Below are 23,261 nucleotides of genomic sequence, written 5' to 3'. Positions count from 1 at the left end.
GAAGAAAATACTGCAAAAAATAAGTGTTCTGAAATTTGTATGTGAAAATCTTTTAAGTTTTTTTAAAAAAACCAAATAAACTAAACACATATGGCAGCGTGGCCTGGAATCTGAGCTCTGCAACCCTGATAATTCTGTGAGAGAGATTTTAAAGTATGTTTAGCAGTAACCATGGATAAAAGTTGCCTGAGGTAGCTCAAACCAGTCAGTTGATGGATGAATCATGACAGTCAGTTCTGGTTTCTGATCAGAGTTGGTGTTCTCAATTCTTCATACCTATTATTTTCCCATTCCATGGGTTAGTAGAAAATTGGAAACTGTAAATTAATGCAAATATATTCCTCTATTTTGTTTGATTACTCAGTTTATTTTTTTTTAAGAAAAAGAACAAAGCTTGTGTGTCTGGTGCTGTTTGCCAGTGTTGTCCTTCCCTAATGATAGGTAGATTATCATTAGTGATGACTGGGGTGCTTTTACTTTTTCAAGGATAGTAAGACAACCAAAACAAGAGATTCCCTGCCATTCAGTGTAGACAGCATTGAGTTTGATGACCAATGGCTTAACTCGGAGTAATGCAGATTTCTGTGTTCCTGGCTACTATCGGTGTCAACTAAATGTTATGCAGACATTAAGAAATGTCCTTTTCCTAGCTTCCTAAGAAATGTTCATTTGGTGTTAATGCATTCTTTGTATTTTCATGTTGTAGGACCACTGCTGGGGTTTCCAGTTCAAGATGTAGTAGTGACGGTACATGCAGTGACTGTAAACTCCGATACATCTCTGACAATGGTTTCTGCTTGTGTTTCCCGTTGCATGCAAAAGGTATAAGTCCACTGTCTTTCTGAGGTCATTTGCAGCAGTCTTCATTCAAAGTAACAGAATTACAGAGGGGTTAAAGAGTCTCCCTTAATGGTATTGTCCAGTGGTTCCCAAATGGTGGTCTGCGGACCCCAGGCGGTCCGTGGCACCATTCACATAACAAAAACTACCATAGACATATTGAAACTTTCCAAAGTAGGGGGTCCATGGCTTGGCTTTCGAAAAACAGGGGGTCTGCAGTACTTAGCTAATTGGGAACCACTAGTATAGTCTGTTGGTGGCATCTTCAGGATCATAATATGCCCATTTTCAAATGTACAGGAGGCCCACACTTTATACAGGGGCTACATTCCAGGGGTCCATGTGAAAAGGCAAAATCATGTAAAGCCAGGAAGACCCCTGGAAACCACTGCTGAAGCACCCCTACCTATCCGGAGCAGATCTTGTCCTTCCTTGTTTACTGCATCCTTCCCAGAGCCTGCTGAGCAAGGCTTTGCCTACCACAGAAAGAGTTTTTAAAGCCTTGCTTAGCTGCTTCTGGAGGCTCTTGTAAGATCTTGAACAGCCCCTTCCAATGGTTTCTTCCTTCTATTGATGACACACACAAGGCTGCAATGGCATGAGTAAATTGCGTGTTAAGTTCCAGGCCTATTGTATATTAAATTCCATTATTTATTTGCTTTACTTCTATTGATATTCTCATGCACAACAAGCAAAGGTGCGATCACAAATTAATCTTGTGATATGTTAGTGTCATATATATTGATGACTGTACTGAATAAGCATTTGCCTTTAAGAATGTTCTTATTCTGCTTGTTAGGCTCTGAAGAAAGCTGATAAACAAATGCTGGAGCCTCTCATGAACCTGGAAATAACAGTGGGCAAAGATCACCTTGGTGCCGTACTGGGTGACCTTGCACAGAGAAGAGGCAGCATTCAGGAAATTCAGGGTCGCCAAGACAACCAAGTTGTAATTGCATCTGTTCCACTGGCTGAAATGATGGTATGTGCATAAGGTGCTCAAAACGGATGCTGCATATTTATTTTGTTTTGTGTTACCAGGGCGTTTTGCAGCTCTGTTGAACAAAGCAAGGCATGCCTACACTACAAGTGTGGAATTTAACTACTGTTGCTTTTCATGAAAAGTAGGAACTATAATTTTTGATGGTGCTGAGATTTTCGTATAAAGTTGTCTTATTCTGTGGTAGACCGATGGTTATCCATCTTTCCCGTTTGATTGGCAGCAGTACTAAGAGGCAGACGTTCCTAGACTTGGTTTAGCAGAGAGCTTTAACTGGGGTTAAACCAGAGTGGTGGCTGCTTTTAAACTAAATGGTTCCAGTGGAATGATTTTTTTTAAAAAAAAAATAAGGTAGTAGTTGTGTAACCAAATATGGATCAACTTCCATAAAAGTAATTATTACCTATTGGTTTTTGTTGTAGGGTTATTCAACAGCTTTGCGCTCTTTGACATCTGGCTCTGCAACATTTACATTGGAATTGGCAAGCTACCAAGTGATGAGCCTCCCGGAGCAAGCTGCTCTGCTTAAGAGGAGTGGTTTGCAGTAGTATCAGCATGGAGGAACAAGGAATTGCCTCTAACAAGGCAGCAGTGGATTTTTGTAAGTTTCCTACTGTCAAAGCATGTGGCTTCAGTTTAGCATGCACACAGTGGGAGTATCTTGTAAAATACTTGCTAGTTACAAAATTTGAGCAGAGTATTTTCACAGAAGTAGTAAAACAGAAGCAACTACCTCTTCCAGGCTACTGTATTACTGCAGTTGTCTGCTTTCAGTGATTACGTAGAACGCTGTGCAATATTTGTGTCTCATTCTGAATACCGTATTTTTCGCTCTATAGGATGCACCTCCAAAAATTAAGGGGAAATGTGTATGCGTCCTATGGAGCGAATGCAGGCTCCTTGGCTTCAGTAATAGCAACAAGAAGCCTCCGAAGCGCAGAGGGAGCGCTTCCTCCACGCTCCGGAGGCTTCGCGTTGCTTTCGTTGAAGCCTGGAGAGCGAGAGGTGTCGGTGCGCACTGACCCCTCTTGCTCTCCAGGCTTCAGGGATAGCCGCCTGAAGCCTTTGGAGTGCAGCGCAAGTTACTGCTGCGTTCCGGAGGCTTCAGGTTCCTTTCGCTGAAGCCAGGAGAGTCTTGCTCTCCCGGCTTCAGCAAAAGGAACCCAAAGCCTGAGGAGTGCAGCGGGAACTTGCGCTGTGCTCTGAAGGCTTCAGGGATAGCCACGCGCAGCCCCCCCCAGCAGGGAGAGGCTGCGCGGGGCTATGGCTTCTTAAACCCCACACAACCTCTCCCTGCCGGAGGGGTTGCGCGCGGCTATGGCACAAGCAAAGACAGCGGGATCCATCCTGCTCGCTGTCTTGGCTTGTACCATAGCCGCGCGCAACCCCTCCGGCAGGGAGAGGCTGCGAGCAGCCTGGTGGGGGGGGGGGGAAATAATATTTCCCCCTTGATTTTCCCCTCTAAAAACTAGGTGCGCCCTATGGAGCGAAAAATACGGTAATTTACAATGACAAATGTGTATGCTATGTTCCCTACTCAGAGGAACAAGTTCCTTATTATATGCATTCTAACCCTTGAATTATAGTGGCCTTGCCTCAATAATTCTCCGCCCATTTCTTTGGCCCAAGCTTTTAAGTCATGTAGATCAACCCAGCCATCTGCAACAAACACATACGCACAGGTTCCTTTTTCGAATGAGCTACTTTCTCTTAAAAAGTTCAACATCATTTATTTTTTCCACATCTATAAGAAATTACCTTCTCTAAATTTCAGCATTTCACAATGAGAGTGCTCCAGTGCAGTATTCAGTAGGAATGTGCAGGTTTTTCTCCCCAAAAGGCACTTCTGGCAATGTCCTCCTACAGCTGTTAGGGCTCTCTTGCTTCGTGCCTGCAGTATCCAGTAAACAAAGGCTGCGCTGCTATTCCACGCCTGTGGGGGAGAGAAGTGTGACTTGCTTTGCCTTCTGAGATTAATAAACTTCCAAGTTTTGATGTAAGAAACCTACACTGATTATTGATGGGATTGTACCTGCTGTACTAGATTGTATTGCTTACCTGAGCATGCGGCAACGATGTTCATTAAGCCTGTTATAAGCATCTTCAATATCAGTTACATTTTTACTGCTCCAGAGTCTCTCCCCAACAGCACTTGCCCGAGGCCTGCAATATGAATATGAATAGAAGACAATTTTTAAAAAAATTAAATCTAATTTAAATATAAATTGGTTACTGTCCATGCAAAATAAAAGTATTCGCAACATGAACGTATGCCAGTACTCCATTTCTTAAAGGGGGGGGGGGCAGATTGTTTTATCAAGCACACCACGTTACAGCATTGTTCTGTGCAAAATGAGAGCAAACCAGTGAGATGTAATATTAAAAGTGGCACACTAGCTCAGCCTTCCTCAAGCTGGTGGCCTCCAGGACTTAAACAACAACTTTAATCATCCCTGCCTATTGACTGTGTTTGCCGGGGCTGATGGGATTTGTAGTCCAAAACATCTGGAGAACACTAGGTTGGAGAAGGCTGCACTAAATTACGTACTGCAGCCTTGAATTCTGCAATTCGGCTGGTTGATCAGGAACTCAATGCAGGTAGGTGAGGGGGTGGGGTGTCACTCCAAGGAAACCTCACTTTTCTGTTACCAGCTGAGGCTGGTCATTTCGTAAAAAGCAAGAGCCTTGCCATCTTTTTCAGCTGGCCTTTGTACACCCGAGTGCCATGCAGTATCCATGGGTAAGTGGGAACTATGCCAATCACTAATATAGATAGAATTAAGAAGAAGAGGAAGACAACTTGGGAAAGTAAAGTTTAAAAATCATGATGCAAGCGTAGTTTTGTCAGATGTCAGTATCAATAAGGTTAGATCAAGATGGTTAGCATTTATGTTGGGGGGGGGGGGGGGAAATCAGGTGAGTGATTAACTATACCAGAGTCTTGGTGTGAGATTAGTTGCATCCACATATTCTCCCCAAAGACAGGCTTCTCCACCAAGCACCAACTCTTTCTGGGATTGCCACCCTGTGTTTAAGGAAAAGAAGTATTGGCTTGTGTCTTCCTTTAAAAGCTGGCTCAGTCTGATACAGGTACAGTATTTTACACTTGCAAGTTGAGTATCGTGGAAATAGTCATTAGGTGTTAATTAAGTCATACCAAATCTTAATGTCATGACTATTAAAATAAATCCAGATGATTTGAGTTGCAGTCTATACATTATTATCTATACAGCCTATACATTATTATTAAAAGCCCATATGACCAAACATAGTAATATTCTTTGTATTTATAAGCTCACTATCTTTTATTTAACTCTACTTCAGTGACAAAGTTCATTCCCCTGCAGCCAGAACTGAAATCAATAAAAAGGAAATAGTTCATTTTTTTAAAAACCACCACCACCAATAATTCGTCTCCCCTTATTAACAGTATAGAATGCCATCTCCACCAACAAACTGGGGAGATAACTTGGGTGAAAGAAGAGTATGGAGGAGTGTACAGGGATATAATTTTATCATTCATTAAAACTGGGAGTCACAGCAACAAGGCCATGCAACTTTCGCACTGGAACCAATGCCTGGATAACGCTCAAAGAAAAAGGAAACTACAAACCAAGGAAGTCTAGTGGCTCCACGCTGTAGTATTTCTTCCAGTCCTGGCCGTAACTAATGAGGTCTAGGTACCATGGTGCTGCCAGGATGGCGCTGTGCCCTGCTTTGGTTACTCTTCTTAACTCTTCTTTATACAAGGTCCCAATCCACACTTCAACTATTGTGTCTGACTGCAGCTGAAGACATCAAAAACAGCGTTCAGACAGCATGAAAACAATCTGTTCAGCTACAGGCATCTCCTCCAAAGCATATGCAGATAGTAGCATGCCAGGTTATGTGACACGGTTATGTGAAAACCAACGCCACTCATATCGAGTCCCATTGGGATTTGTCCACATATTGGTGTGACATCAACTTGTTCCATGTTAATTATAGCATCTTTGCAATTACCCCAGTGACAAGATTTCACAGAAGCCTCTTAGAAATCCTAATATGTGGACGCTCAACCTGAAGCTACTTTAACCTGAGGTATGACTGTATACAGATGGCTGAGACAGGGCTGTCAAGCCTGGAGGAGGTCAAGGCAGGAATACAAGCAGGTGATCAAACCACTTGGACTGCTGCTTTGCTTAATCCCTCCTCCCCACCAACAACTTAAAGTACTGTGGAAAAGAAGGCTGGCAAGCTGGTAGGCTAAACAGAAACACTCATGTAAGAGATGAGACTCCACAGCAATTTAGTGTTGCATGTTCCACTTGTGTGACTGGTTTGCCAAGAGCATTTAGTGATGCTAAGATGAAATGGTGAAAGAAACTTAACTGGTACTGCCTAAAATAATTAACCTTAATATAAAAAACAGCAGGCTTAGAGACAGTCTGCCTTTTTAAGGGCTGCTTTGGCATATTAAGTTCTACAAGACTGATGCAATTTTAGAAAGGCATAAGCTATGAGACAGCCACATATGGTATGTCACCTTTCTAGCATCATATTGTGTGTACTTTTGAAATATACAGGACAGTCACATTTCTATTACATTTGTCTTATAATGTATTTGCTTCTTATATTGCCTTGATGAAATTGATCCTTAGATCAGATCACACAATTCTGAAAGGCTTAAACATTTCAGATAGTGCTACAGGTGTCTTCTGGGTTACTCTAGCACATGAAAATCAAGTTTTCGCAGAACAGCACAGATCATCTCTCAGTCCTTACCTTTGCTCCATGATCAAAGACTTCCTGCCACACTATGGATTTCTTGTTCAGAGAAGACACCATCTCCAATATTCTAGTAGTAATAATATTTTAAAGATGTTATGTACTTGCTATTTACTTGTTTCATTTACACCCCTTATTTCAGCCATGATTGGCTCCAAATGATTAAGAACAGCAAACTACTAGCACTAATTGTGGCTGTGATCTACTTTAATTTAACATGCAAGGACAGGGTTTACTAAACCATGGCTTACTAAACCATGCTTTAGGCATTGTGTGCACACAGCCAATAAGCAGGCTCTTGCCTGAAAGAGAAACTCACTTCTCAACATAGTGGGATTCCAGTTTAGCATAGGTAAACCAGATCCCTTGCTTCTTCATGAATTCTTGTATCTCAGGATTGGACCTCCTATAAGGGAAGAGAGAAAACACAATTATGCTTCTTGCCAAGATCAGCAGCATACTACAGAAGTACCAATGGGATTTTGGACCAAGACTTGCTAGGAAATAACATGTTACCCACTGACCACCAGAATCCTCCAATATGCATTCATTCAGAACTCTCACCCCTTATGAATAGGAAATATCTGGCAGAGGATGGCCACAGACAATGGCTTTACTGAAGGAAAAATAAACAATAACTAAATGATTACTATTTATTAAATTTGTTAGTTGCTTTATCTTACCCAGGGCAACCCAAAGCAACTTACAACCAACCAGACAGACGAAAAACCCCACATGGATACATTAAAAAAGGAATGCATTAAAAATCATCCTGCCTGCTTCTAAAAACCCACAGATAGTTAAAGGCCAAAGGCCTGGTAATAGAGGACAGATTTTGCCTGGCAGCTAAAGATATGCAAGAATGGCGCCAGGAAAGCCTCCTTGGGGAGAGCATTCCACAAACAGGGAGCCATTGCAGAAAATGCCTGTTCTCATGTTGCCACCCTCTGGACCTCCCATGGTGGGGGCACACGAGAAAGGGACTCAGAAGCTGAGCACAGGGTCTGGGTCAGTTCATACGGGGAGAGGCGGACCTTGAGGTATTGGCAGTGACCCTGCATCTCCACAATAGATGAGCAAGAGGAACAAAAACCAAGTAATTCAGATAAAGTCAGCTTATGATGAGATTTTGTAATTTGCATAGGATAATAAATACATGGAGGCAGGCTGATCAGTGGTTGTAAGCCATGGTAATGGCCAGATCTGTGACCCAACAAGCTAGGACACTGTCTACCTCACATGTACGGCAACCTGTTTGTGGTTGCCGTACCAGGTAGGCTCCAGAAGAGAGAGGAAGGGGGGGGGGGGACGACAGCGTCTATCACTTTGGCTGTGTTTTGCTTTATGGGGCACAGCTTCTACATGCCTGCTGTGCTTTAACCAAACACTGAAGCTGCTCTCTCTATTAAGATTTGACGTTGCTCTTCCCAGCATCTATCAAATGCTAGCAAGTCCATGCCCTACTTAATGAAGTGATCCAAACTACTGGCTCTGGAAAGGCTCTTGGGCTAGATGAGCAGCAGTTCACCTCCTGCCAGGGGCTTCATCTGGCTGCCTAGACAATTTATTTTTCTGGCCACCCAAGACAGTAGCAGCAAAATGAAAGGTTAAAGCAGACAAAGCCTTGGGTTGGGTGGAGAGGCTTAAACCTCTCCTCTCCCAGCCCAACAGTTTAAGGGATTATCCTCTCCCCAATAATCAAATCAACCATTAGATGAGCAGGGGAGGGGGCAATAACCTCCTCCTCCCCTTCAGCTGGTTTGCAATTTTGGCCACGCCCACCAATGACATGCAGCCCCTGGAGGGCTGGTCAATGATGAATTTGCTCTTGGGGTAAAAATGAGCATCAACCCCCCTGAGCTAGATGGACCAGTAGTCTGCTCCAGTATTGCAATTCTTCCGCTTTCAACAGTATGCACAGAAGTTCTAAGGTAGCCAGAAGCCATGTAGGGCTGCCTTGTGCAAAGTCTTTCCCCAATCTGCTAGCCACACCCAGACCAGGATTCAGTTCATCCAATGTGAGCCACTGGCAAGTCCCACTATATAGTCATACCTCGGGTTACAGACGCTTCAGGTTGCGTTTTTTTGGGTTACGGGCCGCCAAAACCCAGAAGTACTGGAACGGGTTACTTCCGGGTTTTGGCGGTCGCGCATGCACAGAAGCGCTAAGTCACACTTTGCACATGTGCAGAAGCGCCGAATCACAACCCACTCGTGCGCAGATGCGCCACTGCAGGTTGCAGATGCTGTGGGTTGCGAACGTGCATCCTGCACAGATGTTCGCAACCCGAGCGTCCACTGTACCATCAGCTGCACCCCTCCAATTTATTGTACAACTGTCCACTTTATCTAACAAGCCACAAGCTTGGAGGAACGTGGACCCCAACCTAGTGCAAAGGGCTACAGTCTGGTGGGAGGTGGGGGTGGGAAAGCCACACTTGAAGGGCTTGAAGGACCCTTGCCTATCCTATTACCTTTCCTGTCACAGTTTCCAACTCAACATATTTCAGGTGAATAAGCAATGTAGACTCTTCATGTTATACCGTACCAACAACTGAAGTCCACTTCGTCTCCTCCCAAGTGGATATAATCATCTGGAAATACACTGCCAATTTCTTTGAATAATTTAGCCATGAAATCATATGTTGTATTCAAAATGGGGTTTACAGGCCCGTAAGACCCACTCAGATGAGCTCCATTGTAGCATGGTGTGAGGATGTCTTTTTGTCCTAAAATAAAATACATCAAAACAAGATTAGCTTTGAAAGGTGCATTTGTTGTTCCAAGAACTTAAATACATGCCCCCCCCCCCCCACAATGTGGTCAAGAACACAGTTTTTTTTAAGCTTTTAAAAATTGCAGCGTTCTATAGAAGATCAGATTCTGAAAAGTATGGACCAGTAATCACAAGAGGTTTGGATTCACTTGCCAGATTTGTCATTTTATTCCAGAGATTAGCACTTTCTGTTTCACATTCTGGGCTACTGAACATTTTGTTTCCCTACTAAATACTCCCCCCCCCGCCCCCCATTTCCTACGTTTTTATTATTGGCATTGTTAGTAATGTTGTCCATACTAGCAACATAGGAAGCTGCCTTATCCCAAGGCAGACCATTGGTCAATTTATCTAAGTATGCTATGCTAAGCTATGACAGTTTACAATACTATTTTACTAGATGTCAGAACAGAAATAAAAACTGATCAGCAATATCGTACAAAGGCAGATTTATCACAACAACGTTAAGAGGTTCAACCCATTTCTAGGTTATATACCGTATTTTTCGCTCTATAAGACGCACCAGACCACAAGACGCACCTAGTATTTGGAGGAGGAAACAAGAAAAAAAATATTCTGAATCTCAGAAGCCAGAACAGCAAGAGGGATCGCTGCGCAGTGAAAGCAGCAATCCCTCTTGCTGTTCTGGCTTCTGGGATAGCTGCGCAGCCTGCATTCGCTCCATAAGACGCACACACATTTCCCGCTTACTTTTTAGGAGGGAAAAAGTGAGTCTTATAGAGCAAAAAATACGGTATTTAAAGGCCAATCTCAAAAACCCTGAAACATATAGTTAAGCTATATGTAGAATGGTGAAAACTGAACTGTTTTGGAATTAAATTATACTACGCAATAAATCTGTACTTGCACTCAATTGCCTTTCCTTTCTTCATAATGGGAGGGTGAAATCCTTCGGCTGGACTACTTCCTATAGTAGGTTCAATACCCCACCTTTTGTTACTAAATGGTGCTGAAGGCAGTTAATAACAATGCAAATACAATAAAAATGAATACGATAGCAATAATAGAAGCATCTTGAAAATAAGAACAAAGTGGGTCAAATAAAATAAAATGAAAAAACATAAATGCACCCAACTAAAGCCAGTTCCTACATGTTTACAGTATCAATAGCATTTCAGAATAATATGCATCTTACCTTTCCCCCAACTCTGGGTATGTCCTGGACTGTCAAATTCCGGGATAATTCGAATCCCCCGTAACCGAGCATACTCTATCACCAGACGGATGTCAGCGGGAGTGTAAACATGATTGTATGAATAGGCCCCCTGTGAAAATGTCCACACATGTCGTTCTTTTACAATGTGATGCCAAGAATATGCCAGTAAGGCTGAAGAGCCGATTACACTTGACAGTGTCGTGTTACAGCACCCAAGGACTACTGGCAGTGTAGTCTAGCTTTGGAGTAGTTTCAGTGTCCCCATCTGGGGGATAAGCCTGCACTTTTGCAGATGCAGTCTGAAGCTGGTATTGGCCAGTGTTGTTGTTCCAAGGCTGGATAATGTTGTACAAAGGCCTGGGTGACAACTGGTTCAAAATAGTAGCCCATGCCAGTATATTATATAAAGCAAACTGAGAAAACAAAGCAAAAGTGGGAATCACCAAGACTATTTGGTTATTTAACCTGAACTGTTGTCCCCTGGGGAAAACAGGATGCTGGATTAGGTGGGCCTTCAATCTGATGTAAAAGGGCTCCGCTTATGTCCTTAAGATTTAGGAGGTGGTACCAACCATGGGGAAAGTAGCTAGGTGACTGAGCAATCTGAAATGTCATATAAGTTGCAAGCCCTTTGAACACACACACACACACACACACACACACACACATTTCATAGAGCTTGCAACTTTTAATCAAAATTTTGTTAATTTTAAGCTTGCTCCAGAAAGCAAAAAATAGGCAAAGTCTCAAAACGGTGCTAAGATTTATAAGAAACTTTAATCCAAGATATACCGGGTACATTATATAATGTTTCTTATATATTTCGCTGCCATTTTTGCCCACTTTCTTCATTTCCTTTCTTCTCCGTTCTTTCTTGTGTTGTCCTGTCCCTTCTCCGCCATTTTACATTTCCCAAAGGAAATGAATCTTAAAAATCAGCAGCCCAGTCCAGTGGTGTTCTTGGAGCCAGGCTGTAAAGTGCTGAGCTGCTAGGGAGCCAGAGGCAGCGATCTGACTCCCCCAGGTGCGCCTTCCATGCTTTCAATGGTTCACTGACTCTTTGTTGCATCTGTTCCAACAGACTTAACATGGTCGCCTCTCAGAAAGGTGCAACAATGCTATTCCAGTGAACCGTCTGTGCCAAGAACTTTCTCATTTTCCCACTGACTGGGAGCCATTGGCCCTCCCGAAGCTGTTGAGAGTCCAACTCCTTTCATCCCTGAGCATTGGTAATGCTGGATAGGACTGATTGGGTTTGAAGCCCAAAAATATCCAGGGAGCCACAGGTTCCTCTTCCTTGTATTATGGCTTTTAAACAGCAACTAATACAACGTAATAGACTCATGTATGGAAAAGGCTATTTATTAAAATAACAATAAATTTATTGGGCACTAAATTTTCAGAATGTTCTACAGGACCATTTACTTACCTGGCGACTCAGTTCGGGAAATGTGATACTTTGATAAGGAAAGGAAGGGTCGTCTACAATGTGCCAATGAAGGACATTGAACTTGTTAAATGCCATAGCATCCTAAGAGAAAAAAATATGGTGTTTCAGTTAGGTATCCTGCATGGAGAGGCAAGTAGTTTTTAAAGAGGGATTTTTAAAGAGCACTTAGCAAAGTCTCTCCCCCCCCCCCGTAACTGTGTTCTTCAGTGCCATTAATTAGGGCTGCCATACTTCCAAACAATACTGGGATTTCAAAGGCGGAAGTGACGTCCTGTCAGGCTGTTTATCCTGAATCTTCAGGAAGTAAACAGAGAAAGCGTGGTGGGGGTTTTTTGTTTTGCATTTTCATAAAATAAAAATTCAACTGCTTTGGTGTCTTAAAAAAGCTCAAAAATTTTCGGTTTTTCCTGAAAAGCTCAACAACTTTTGGGGTGTCCTGGTTTTTTTACTTTTTGAAATATGGCAACCCTACATAAATCAGAGTAAAATGACCTTACTATTGCTTCTCCAACACTTACATTATTCTGAAACACCATAACAAGGTGAAGCCTTAACCCCCAATCCTAAATAATTGTACATTAAATCTGCTGTTAAGGAAGTGCCACTGCAATGCTCTTTGTTCCTCACCATCCATGGTGCCAGTAAAGAAGAAGATTGTAATTGCCTGGCAGTAATCTAGTTGCTAAAGGAAGCATTCAAGGTCCTTTTTCCCAGATACTGCGGTAGGCTGAGGCGGGAGGGCACAGACATTTAGAGTAAGCACTTCCCCTGTTTCCTAGCACTGAGTAAAACCCAGGTGCTTGAAATAGCTATCCTTGACCCAGAAAGGACAAATATGCTGAACTGAAAGGAAGCCCCACTCAGAAGGTGCCTGTGCCTTGATTTTCCGTGATTTCCTCAGCCTCCTGCACCATTTCCCACCCTAGTCAGTCTGGGGGGGGGGGGTGTTAGGGATGAGACTCAATGGCTGTCAAGGAGAGAAGGGGTGTGTGAACTTCCATGGGGGGATTTGATTCAAACAATGGACTGAAAGTAGTACTACTTCAGAGTCAGCAACAAGGAACACAGCCATTCTCCCACCTGGCTGATTTTTGCCACCAATTACAAAACTGGCTTGATGTTTTTGCTTCCCAGAATTCCCGAGCAACACCAAGTACAAGGCTATTAGTATCACGTATTTCAAGTGATTTGAACTTTAATCCTTTTCTTGCTAAGGAAACAGGTGGCTTCATTTAAACTTGCCACAGTAGCGGAAGACAGGCGGGGGAGAACATGTCGATTGCCAACTTACCAAAGTCATTAGGATAGTTTTCAAAGGCAGAAAATGCCTTGAGCTATCAATCAAGATCCCTCGATAAGCAAATCTTGGGAAGTCAGTAATGTCGGATTCATTGACAAACAGCTATTAAAATATAAGAGAGGAAGAGAAGGTTCAACAGGTTCCCAAATTAATTTTTGTGATATGATACTGTAGCAACAGCTCCCAAACTCTTTTTCACCAAGGACCACTTGAAAACTAATGATTTTTCTACCTGTGGTAGCAACTGTAATTCACTGTGCTAGATGCTGTATGGTTTTTAATAATATTTTTATTGCTTTTTATTGTACAGTGGTGCCCCGCAAGACGAATGCCTCACAAGACGAAAAACCCGCTAGACGAAAGGGTTTTCCGTTTTTGAGTTGCTTCGCAAGACAATTTTCCCTATGGGCTTGCTTTGCAAGACGAAAATGTCTTGCGAGTCTTGCGATTTTTTTCCGCTCCCCCCCCCTTTTTCTAAGCCACTAAGCCGCTAATAGCCTTTTAGCCGCTAAGCCTTTAATAGCCGCTAAGCCGCTAATAGCGCTAAGCCGCTAATAGGGTTGCTTCGCAAGACGAAAAAACCGCTAGACGAAGAGACTCGCGGAACGGATTATTTTCGTCTTGCGAGGCACCACTGTATTTTATTGTATTCCATATAATTCAAAGTGCAATACGTTTAAGAAAAAGGTAAGGAATAAGAGATGCAATTAGAATCTGAAATGAAAATGGGCAGAATATGACATTGGGATCCCAGTTCTATGGTCTGACATGCAGATGTAGCCATGCAGTCAGTTATTAGCTCCTGGTCAAAACAGGCAACTGGAGTTATTTCAGCAAGGATATAGCAAGCCAGGGCAGATGCTGCAGAACAGATTTAATCTGCTGCTGGTACCCACCACCTGGTACACCGCAGCTTCCAAACAGTCTCTGAGGCAACCTTGGACACAGAGCAGCCTGAAAAAATTAATAAGCAGTTGCTGAAGTCCAAACTTGGGGAAAACTCCAAATTAGCCCACTGTACCATGAAGAGAAATACTCACACTTCCATAGTCGTCTTCATTTACTAACTGACTGAATGTTTCTAAACCTGGAAGTCAAAACAGATTGAACTGTAAACATAATTGGCAAAGTAAAATGGATGTCACCCAACAGCTACTTTGGATGTTCCACGGAAGTGCCAAGAACCCGAGAGCACAAATGACTAGCACTTTTTTCTAACTTAGCTTCTAGGCTGGCCTTCCAAGGGTTAGCCAGTGGGAGAAGATGGGGCCCCTGTGTGGGAATGTTTGCTTTTTTATCACCACTTTTTAAATGTTTGGAGAAGCTCCACCCTTTTTCGTTTTGAGTCATAAAGATAAGATGATGGCCGCCACTGATTAAATATCTCTAACACACAAACCACTTATGGCTGATTTACACAAGAAAATTTGGGGCTCCTATTCCAACCAAGACAGATTGTGTTCCCCCCAGATTACAACACACACCACTGCAAAACAGGCCATGTCAATCCGGCTTCAGCCATGACTGTAAGTTGCTGAATTCTGCAGCTTAGGGGGGTGCCACGGAGAATGCCCTTTCCTGGGCCAACACCCCCACCCCTGAGCCGCTGGAAACACGAAGGGAGCCCCCTCTGTTGAGAGGGCCTGATGGAAGGAGAAGACCTTTCATTACTCACCTCTCAACGCTCCCCAAACTTTGTCTGCCTTCAGCACAGCTGTAGGTCCTGATACCTGGAGCTGATCTTTAAGAGCAAATGACAATTAATTATGAGTTTTAGTAGTGAAAATATCGGTTTACTTATAAAGACAACCAATTATAAGAATTTGGGAGCAGTCTTGCACAAAGGCTGCTTGGATCCAAATGAAGTCAGGGTGTCTTAAGCACTCTCTGGCTTGGAACTGAAAATACATTCACAGAAGGAAGTTCAGCCATCCTCTCCTTCCTTTTCAGCAACCATCTTGCACCATGAAAAGCTTGTTCAAGAGGGGCCCCTCCCCTCCAGAGAACATGGGGCGGTGTTTGGGAGGTTGCAGGGAAAAGAGGGCATGGGAAATTTTCCTTTCATTAACTTCTGCAAGTTAATTTGTATCAGGATCTAAGCCCAATCTCAGGCAACTTTCCTCTACCCACCCCACATTGTTCAAGAGTCTTCTAGAGAAGCTTTTGGGTGGCCAGTGTGGCAGGAACTCCCTAGGTTGGCTAACCTTAGGATCCAAACCTATGGGGTTGGATTGCAACACAATAAGCTAGTCATTTTAAGTCCTATGTGCCCTTTTAAAGTAAAGCTGACCATTGGCAATTAAGGAAAGGTGAAAATTAATTCTAGTGCACCTCTGGTCTTCCATGTAACTATAAAAAGACTTGTAGGAATAAGGATTTCTCCAAGTCAGGCCTGCATCACTTGTGGCCCCAACACAGCATCCCAAGCCACATACTGCAGCCACCTGAATGCTGCTTAACAACTCCTCAGTTTCTGCACTAACAACAGCAAAAGCCCTGATAGGGCTATGAAGTTGTGCAAGCCTACTCTGAGCAGTTTCTTAAAAACAGCCACGCTGCTGAACAAAACTGCAAGTGGAAGTGTGCCGTTATTTTAGAAATCACTTCTTTCCTGCGTCAGAGAGAAGTATGCACCATCACTCTTGGCTGCCGAAGTGTCATGATGATGCATGCCTCTCAATTAAAATAAGCCAAACACCATTTCATCTGCACAGCCAGCGATCTTTTAAAACAGATTTGGAACCTTTTTCAGCTTGAGGGCTACATTCTCTTCTGGGGGCCAGAGGCAAAAATGGGTGCAGAAATTGTTGTTGTTACCCTGCCCATCTGACTAGGTTGCCCCAGCCACTCTGGGCGGCTTCCGACAGAATATAAAAACACAACAATGACTGGCCCAAAGCCGCTCAGTGAACTCCATGCCTGCGTGGGGATTTGAACCCTTGCCTCCCAGGTCCTAGTCCGACCCTCTAACCACGACATGACACTGGCTCCTTAGCGCTAAGTAACTGGTTCCATCGGTGCAAAGATTTCTCTTTGCGCAACGGAACATTTTCCACCTCTCCTCCACCAACGTCCCCCCTAAATCTGTTCTGGGGGCTCCCCCAGTACTCTGGAGCAGATTTGGTTCAACTGTTTGGTTCAATTCCACACTTCCTGCTCCAAAGCTCAGCACATCAGGAGAAGACACCCCCTGCTGCTGCTGTCCCAGTCCTTCATGCCACACTGTAATCCCTTGACGGCCTAGGACCCTCGTACCTACGGGACCGCCTCTCCTGGTATGCCCCACGGAGGACCTTAAGGTCCATCAATAGCAATACCCTAGTGGCCCCAAGCCCTAAGGAAGTTAGATTGGCTTCAACCAGAGCCAGGGCCTGACTCCGGCCTGGTGGAATGCTCTGTCTCATGAGACCAGGGCCCTGCAGGATCTGATTTCTTTCCGCAGGGCCTGTAAGACAGAGTTGTTCTGCCTGGCCTTTGGCTTGGAGCCAATTTGATTCCCTCCCCCTCTTTCTTTTTCCTTTCTCCTCCTGTGCTGAGGCCATATTTTAATATGGTATTTTAATCTTGTTTTTAAGTTGTATTCATTCAACTTGTTTTTATTATTGCTTGTTAGCTGCCCTGAGCCCGGCCTTGGCTGGGGAGGGCTGGGTATAAATAAAAAGTATTATTATTACATGGGACCTATGTCCTGGGAATCGTGCCTAAAGCCAAAACCGCTTATAGTCCAAACACACTGGGTGCAATGGTGGGTGGGATTATCGAAGTCTTTCCCCCACCCCCTTTCTACTTTTTTTTTTTTAACTGCCAAGCATGTAAAGCTGAATGCACACATGGATCAGGGAGAAGCAGCCCAAGTCTCCATAAACTATTGGGGAGGGGAATGTTTTGTATCCTGCTGGGCTCTGGGGCAGGGAAAAGCAGCACAACTATCTTGTGCTACCTCTGTCTGCTTCAAAGCCCTGGGTGAGGACCTGAGATTCCCCTTCCAATGCCCTCCCCTGAGACTGACAGTAACCACAAACAACATTAGATGACTAAGCCAAGGAAAAGGAGAACTGAAATGAGTAGAACCTTCCAAAGAGGCAGCCCCTGCCTTCCTGTATTTCTGCTCTCAGCAGCTCCAGTCCACAGAAAGCCAGTAATTCTGACACCCTATTGATTTCAATGGCATTTCTGTGACAAACTTTCTTCGGCTCAGGGTCATCATATATATCCAGTAAGCACAGCACACCTACAAATATTCTGTAATATTTACAAACAGTTTCTCCCTGCTCCCGTATAGCCGTCCTCAAAATATGCCCCATTCCTGTGAACACAGGAAAACTAGGAAAATGTAAACAAGCACCTTCAGAACTTGCAAGACACTCCTCCTATATTTAAATCAGTAGAATCATCACTATTTATCCAAAATCTGGAAGTCAAGACTGTCTCATTATCTCATAGCAACCATCACAAAGCAATTTTAATTTTTTTAAAAAAATTAGACCACCATTTGGATCACATTCTCCAGGGAGCTTATGAAATAAAACATGCAACAGTTTCGATAAAGCAATGAACATAAAAACAAAGGATATGCTTTTTACAAAACAAACAAACCCATCCCAAGACAGCCCAATGCATATAATTGCCTCTATCTCTAAAACTTACTCAATTGTGTATTCTTATGCAATCAAAACAACACAAACCATTCAAAAGAAGGAAGCCTCATCAGGTCTGGATGAACCTGAAGGTTCCCAGAATTACAAAAGATGTTTAGAACAAACCCTCAGCAGGGGACCCCAAAATAGCCTAATTAGGATTGCGTGTGTTCATTAACTTTGGAATGCAAACTGTTCAGGGAAAAAAAAGATTTTAAAAAGAAGGAATGGCTCAGGGCTGGAACACTGAACAGGAGCATTCCATGCTAAAATATTCTGTGGAGGCTCCACCTGTGTTCTTCTAAACTACCAGTTACACAGGTGTAGTCAGTTTCAATTGATGAGGAAGAATCAGCAATGTGGCTGGGTATATATTGGATTACTCCATAAAACACCAACAAGTGTCAGGCATTTGTCCCTGATTTTCCAGAATGCCAGTCTCCACACCCATAATTTAGCACCCCAACCAATCTTGGTTGCATCAAAATGAATTATGAATACAGTACAGATATTAATACCAGTGAGACATATTCAAGACTTTTATTTTTAACTGAGTCAATCTATTTTCTATTTTCTTCAATTACTCACAGGATAAAAGTTCATTATTATAGCCAGCTGTGTGTGCTAGGGGGGAAAACCAAGTTTCTACAAGACAAACCAGTATAAGAAATGATCTGGTGTGGGAAACCTATAGCCTCTCAGATGTTGTTGGACTTCAAGCCCATCGGTCCTAGTTAGCATGGCCAATGGTCAAGAAGGATGATGGGAATTGGAGGAGGGGGTCCAATAATATCTGGAAAGCCACAGTTTCCCCACCCTGATCAATAGAACGCTGTGATTAATTCACAGCTAGGAAGAAAGAAGGCACTACACACATTTACACCATCAGATACTTACAAGATTCATCAGATGCGATGCTGGGAAATTTATCACATTCAGAATCTTCTGAAGTAATAATCACCTGAAGCGAAGATAGCTCCGTTTCCAAAAGAGGTTTCGTCTCATCACCATTTTTCCATTTGGAATACCCAAATATGTATTCATAGTACCTGGAAGTGAACCCAGAAAGATGTTATGCACAGCATAAATCTATCTATTCCAACAAGATCTTTGTTAGGGGGGGCAGGTCTTTTGTTTGGGGGGGGGGGAACCTAAGTTTGCTATGTATTTTTATTGATGGGATCAGCTGCCGCTCCCTGGCTACACCCATGTATTCCAGTTTGACTACATTTATTACCGACTGAGCTCCTATCAGGCTTGGCTAACCTGTGATCCTCCAGATGTTGCTGGATAGCAACTCCCATCATCCCTGATCACTGGCCATGCTGCCTGGTGCTGATGAGGTTTGGGAGTTCAACAACATCTGGAAGGCACAAGATTAGCAATCCCTGATTTATAGAAATGCTTCCTTACACAGGCTTACAGAAAGCTCAAGTAGGATGAGTGCAGTTTTTAAACCCCATCTTGACTTCAAGTTGATACGGAGTGTGAATTGAGGGATGGGCATGTTTTGCAAACCCATGTGTCGGTCAGTATAGCAGTATGTCGTGGATGAAAATATGCAAGCTGGTTTCACATATTTTGGAAGAATAACTCCTCACTAGGATGGTTTAGACAAGTAGATTTTCAAGCTGCCTTCTGGACAATCCTAAAATTTTATCAGGAGTTTCACCGAGAAGGTTATGGGAACACTAGAAGTGGCCTTCTTAAACAGAGTCAAATCATTCTTCTGCCTGGGCTCAGTGCTGTCACCCCGTATGCATGAAGCTGGGTGAAGCAATTAGCTTCAGGAAGCAGATCTGACCCCTGCCCTTCCCTGCCACTGTGCCACTACCAGCCCCACTGAGGCTTCACCTGTGCCACTGCTGCCACAGTGCCTTGCCCTCACTGCTGCCGCAGCATCATAACATCAGCGTGGGTGCAGCTTCAGGGAAATTATGATTAAAACTACAGTGGTACCTTGGGTTACATACGCTTCAGGTTACATACACTTCAGGTTACAGACTCCGCTAACCCAGAAATAGTGCTTCAGGTTAAGAACTTTGCTTCAGGATGAGAACAGAAATTGTGCTCCAGCGACGCAGCAGCAGCAGCAGGCCCCATTAGCTAAAGTGGTGCTTCAGGTTAAGAACAGTTTCAGGTTAAGTACGGACCTCTGGAACGAATTAAGTACTTAACCCGAGGTACCACTGTATTTCAGTTGAGGGTACAAAGGGTACAAGGATGTTGGCAGTGTGGGCAAAAAGGCCCTGATCTGTGGCAGGCAGGAAGGAGATATGTGTGTGTGTGCAGCAAGATGTTTCCTACAGTGGTAGAATGTTTTGGGCTGCCCCTGGTTGAATAGCAGTGGCTCACCAAGGTTTCAAACAAGAGTCTTTCGTGGCCCTACGTGGAGATTCTGTAGATGGGATCTGGGGCCGCAGCCCTTCCCCAAAGGTCCATCTTTCTTGGGAGACAGAAATTTCACAATATTCCATGGGAATGTGCAGTCCCACAATTGTGTTGGGCTTGCACTTTCCCATTTACACAGGAAAACAAGGACAGGCTATAAGGTCTGGACAGCATGCTGCTTGAACGGGATGTGCTCCCTAAGATCAAACCATTCCATGATGTACCAACATTGCCACAGCATGGCAAGTCTGAACACACGCAAACCTGGTCCAGTTGTAATGGATCTTGACAACTTTCCACATTAGGTCTACCAAAGTCACTCAAGATCAAAGTCACTCCACAATCCAAAACATTGTCCATTTTGTTTCCCTAACTGCCTTGTGTTTGTGACTATATCTACTGTATTAGGAAGGAGAACTTCCTTGTTTGTGATACTTTAAAGTTTAAACTATGTGTTGTAAACCAATAAAGTGCAATTTTTTAAATAATAAAAAAGAAAAGGTTTGAAAGCCACTGTTTTACTTCATCAGGAGGATTATTTCCTTGTTTGTATAAACAGCAGTGTTTAGGGTACTAGTGTTTGCTCATTTTGTTGAATAATTCACAAGACACTGGCCATCATTCAACACAAGATTCATTGCCGTGCGTAGCCAATGAATCTAAGCACACCTATCTCTGTGCCACGACAACCCTGTTCTTGTTTACATGACTATTATGTATCCTATGGTGAAAGTGGCAACTAAAGAAACTTTGATCCAGTCAAAAGATACTGACTCATATCATTTCAGCTGATGCCCTTAGGTTATCCAAGCAGCAATTACGGTACTCTCCAACTACCCATTCAAAAGGGAAGAGAGCAAGTAAGGTTAACAAAATAGAACCTGGTGGTTGGTGGCTCACTGAAGAACAATGGATACCTCCGACACCAAATTTGTATAAGCTCTTTTTTCATTTTTTATGCTAGAAAATAAAAAAATATTCTGTGCAACTCTACTATTGAGAACAGATCCTCCAACTATTCATATTAGGTAAGAATAGCTCTACTCCCTCTTGCATCTGTTTTCATTTAGAAGGCGGTTCTCTCTCAACTTAAGGTTAGCTGATTATTTTTTCCTTATGTCAAGGTTTTTTGTGTCATTCTTTTATTATCTATTAGATTTCTATCCTGCCCTTCCTTCCCAAAGAGCTTAGGACTCAGTGAATAGATGGAAGAGAGGCATGAATCCTGTCCCTTTAAAAATTATCCAGGCAAGAGAATTTGGAGCAGGTGCAAATTGTCATGGCAAAGTATTACAGGTGAGAGAGATGCTGTTACAGTGAGATTTCCCTTGCCTACATACACAAACACTCCCTATTGCATCTGTTTTCACTTAAAGGACGGTTCTCTCTCAACTTAAGGGTAGCCAATTATTATTTTTTTATGTCAGGGTTTTTTGTGTCATTCTTTTATTATCTATCAGATTTCTATCCTGGCCTTCCTCCCAAAAGATCTTAGGACTGCAAACAACCAAGCAGCAGAACAACACATACGGTATATATAGTTGCCTGGGTGAACAGCAGCATTTTCAAATTGCTCCTGAATGTTAGTAACATCTCACCACGGAAGGTAAGACCCAGAGAGCCTTCCATCAGCTTCGGCTGGTTGCCCAGCTACACTCCTATCTGGACAGGGATAGCCTAACTACTGTTGTCTGTGCTCTGGTAACCTCAAGGTTAGATTACTGCAATGCGTTATACGTAGGGCTGCCTTTGAAGAAAGTCCAGAAACTTCAGCTAGTGCAGAATTCAGCGGCCACGTTGCTCACTGGAGCAAGATGGTTTGAGCATATTACACTGATCCTGGTCTGCCTCTTTCCACATGAACCTACCCTGACCCCGAGATCATCCTCTGAGGCCCTTCTTTGTGTGCCTTGTCCTCGAGAGGCCCAGAGGGTGGTAACACGAGAATGGGGCTTCTCTGCAGTGGCTCCCGGTCTGTAAAATGTTCTCCCCAGGGAAGTTTGCCTGGTGCCTTCGTTATACACCTTTAGGCACCAGGCAAAAACGTTCCCTTTTAAGCTTTGGTTGATTTGATTGACATCCTATGCCCTTTTAAAATGTTGGGTTGGGGGTGTTATTGGGTTGTTGTTTTATTTTGATTATATATTTTGTGGTTTTATATTTTGATTCTGTTCTGTGAACTGCCCTGAGACCTTCAGGTATAGGGTGGTATATAAATTCAATAATAATTTAAAAGCTACACCTTTAAAGCACATCACACCTCCTAAAAGAGACACAAGGGGTTGTTTAGGGTGCTGATATCTGCAGCTCTATGCAAGCTACAATTCCCATTATTTTTTCTGTTTGGGGTAGGAGGAGGGAAGATGTATATGCTCTTAATTGGATGGCCTGCATCTACACATCGGGTCAACGCGTCCCGTCAGATTTTACATGCCGCGGGAGAAAAACACAACCCCCCTTCGCGGGAGAAAGACAAGGAAACAACTCGAGCGGGTGCACCTTGCAAGAGCTGAGGTACTGCAGGGCGGCTGGGGCTGGGGCTACGAGGAGGCAGCCCTGCCCGAGTTGAAACCGAAAGCTCTCGCAGCTCACCTCCGGAATGCATCTTGCAGCAAGGAGCAGCTCGGCCCCGCCGAGGAGCCCGGGCCGTGGACGATCTGGAACCGCTTGGGCGCCAGCTGCAGCCGGGCTGCGGAGACGCGGAGCGAGCGGGGCAGCGGCCAGAGGGAGACGGAGGAGGAAGCCGCGCTCGGCGGCCTCGCCGCCTCCGGGCCCCAAAGCAGCTCCTCGGCTTCGGGCGGCCCCTGCGGCTGGTGCGCGGACGAGGAGGCAGCCAGCGCCGCCGAGACCCACAGCACCACCGCCAGCAGCTCCATGGCTCCTCTGGCTGCCGGCAGCCGAGGAGCGCCGAAGTCTCCCCGCC

At 43.8% G+C, this 23,261-nt stretch overlaps 2 protein-coding genes across 4 annotated transcripts in view; one reads left to right on the top strand and one right to left on the bottom strand.

The window, feature by feature from the left end:
- The window catches only part of GFM2 (GTP dependent ribosome recycling factor mitochondrial 2), a 26,941-nt gene extending 15,013 nt beyond the window's left edge, over positions 1-11,928 (top strand). For 2 of the 3 annotated variants that reach the window (XM_028748661.2, XM_028748660.2), the window contains exons 18-20: positions 707-822; positions 1,640-1,822; positions 2,263-3,059. In XM_028748661.2, the coding sequence (XP_028604494.2) occupies positions 707-822; positions 1,640-1,822; positions 2,263-2,388 (425 nt within the window). In that variant the 3' untranslated portion in view covers positions 2,389-3,059. Of the gene's footprint in view, positions 1-706; positions 823-1,639; positions 1,823-2,262; positions 3,060-11,641 lie in introns of those variants that run through there. The other variant, XR_013394680.1, reaches the window with a different exon arrangement.
- HEXB (hexosaminidase subunit beta) lies at positions 3,288-23,261 on the bottom strand. The gene is made up of 14 exons (XM_028749324.2): positions 22,931-23,261; positions 18,845-18,996; positions 14,986-15,051; positions 14,351-14,397; positions 13,302-13,412; positions 11,990-12,091; positions 10,540-10,669; positions 9,156-9,336; positions 6,927-7,013; positions 6,605-6,677; positions 5,454-5,628; positions 4,775-4,865; positions 3,899-4,003; positions 3,288-3,773 (listed from the first exon to the last, which is right to left on the bottom strand). The coding sequence occupies exons 1-14, from the start codon at positions 23,212-23,214 to the stop codon at positions 3,710-3,712; spliced, it is 1,668 nt and encodes a 555-aa protein (XP_028605157.2). The 5' UTR covers positions 23,215-23,261; the 3' UTR covers positions 3,288-3,709.

This window comes from Podarcis muralis, chromosome 11 (assembly GCF_964188315.1).
Source record: "Podarcis muralis chromosome 11, rPodMur119.hap1.1, whole genome shotgun sequence".
Taxonomy (NCBI): domain Eukaryota; kingdom Metazoa; phylum Chordata; class Lepidosauria; order Squamata; family Lacertidae; genus Podarcis; species Podarcis muralis.
Note: the sequence above shows the minus strand (reverse complement) of the source record. Positions and strands in the feature narration are given on the sequence as shown.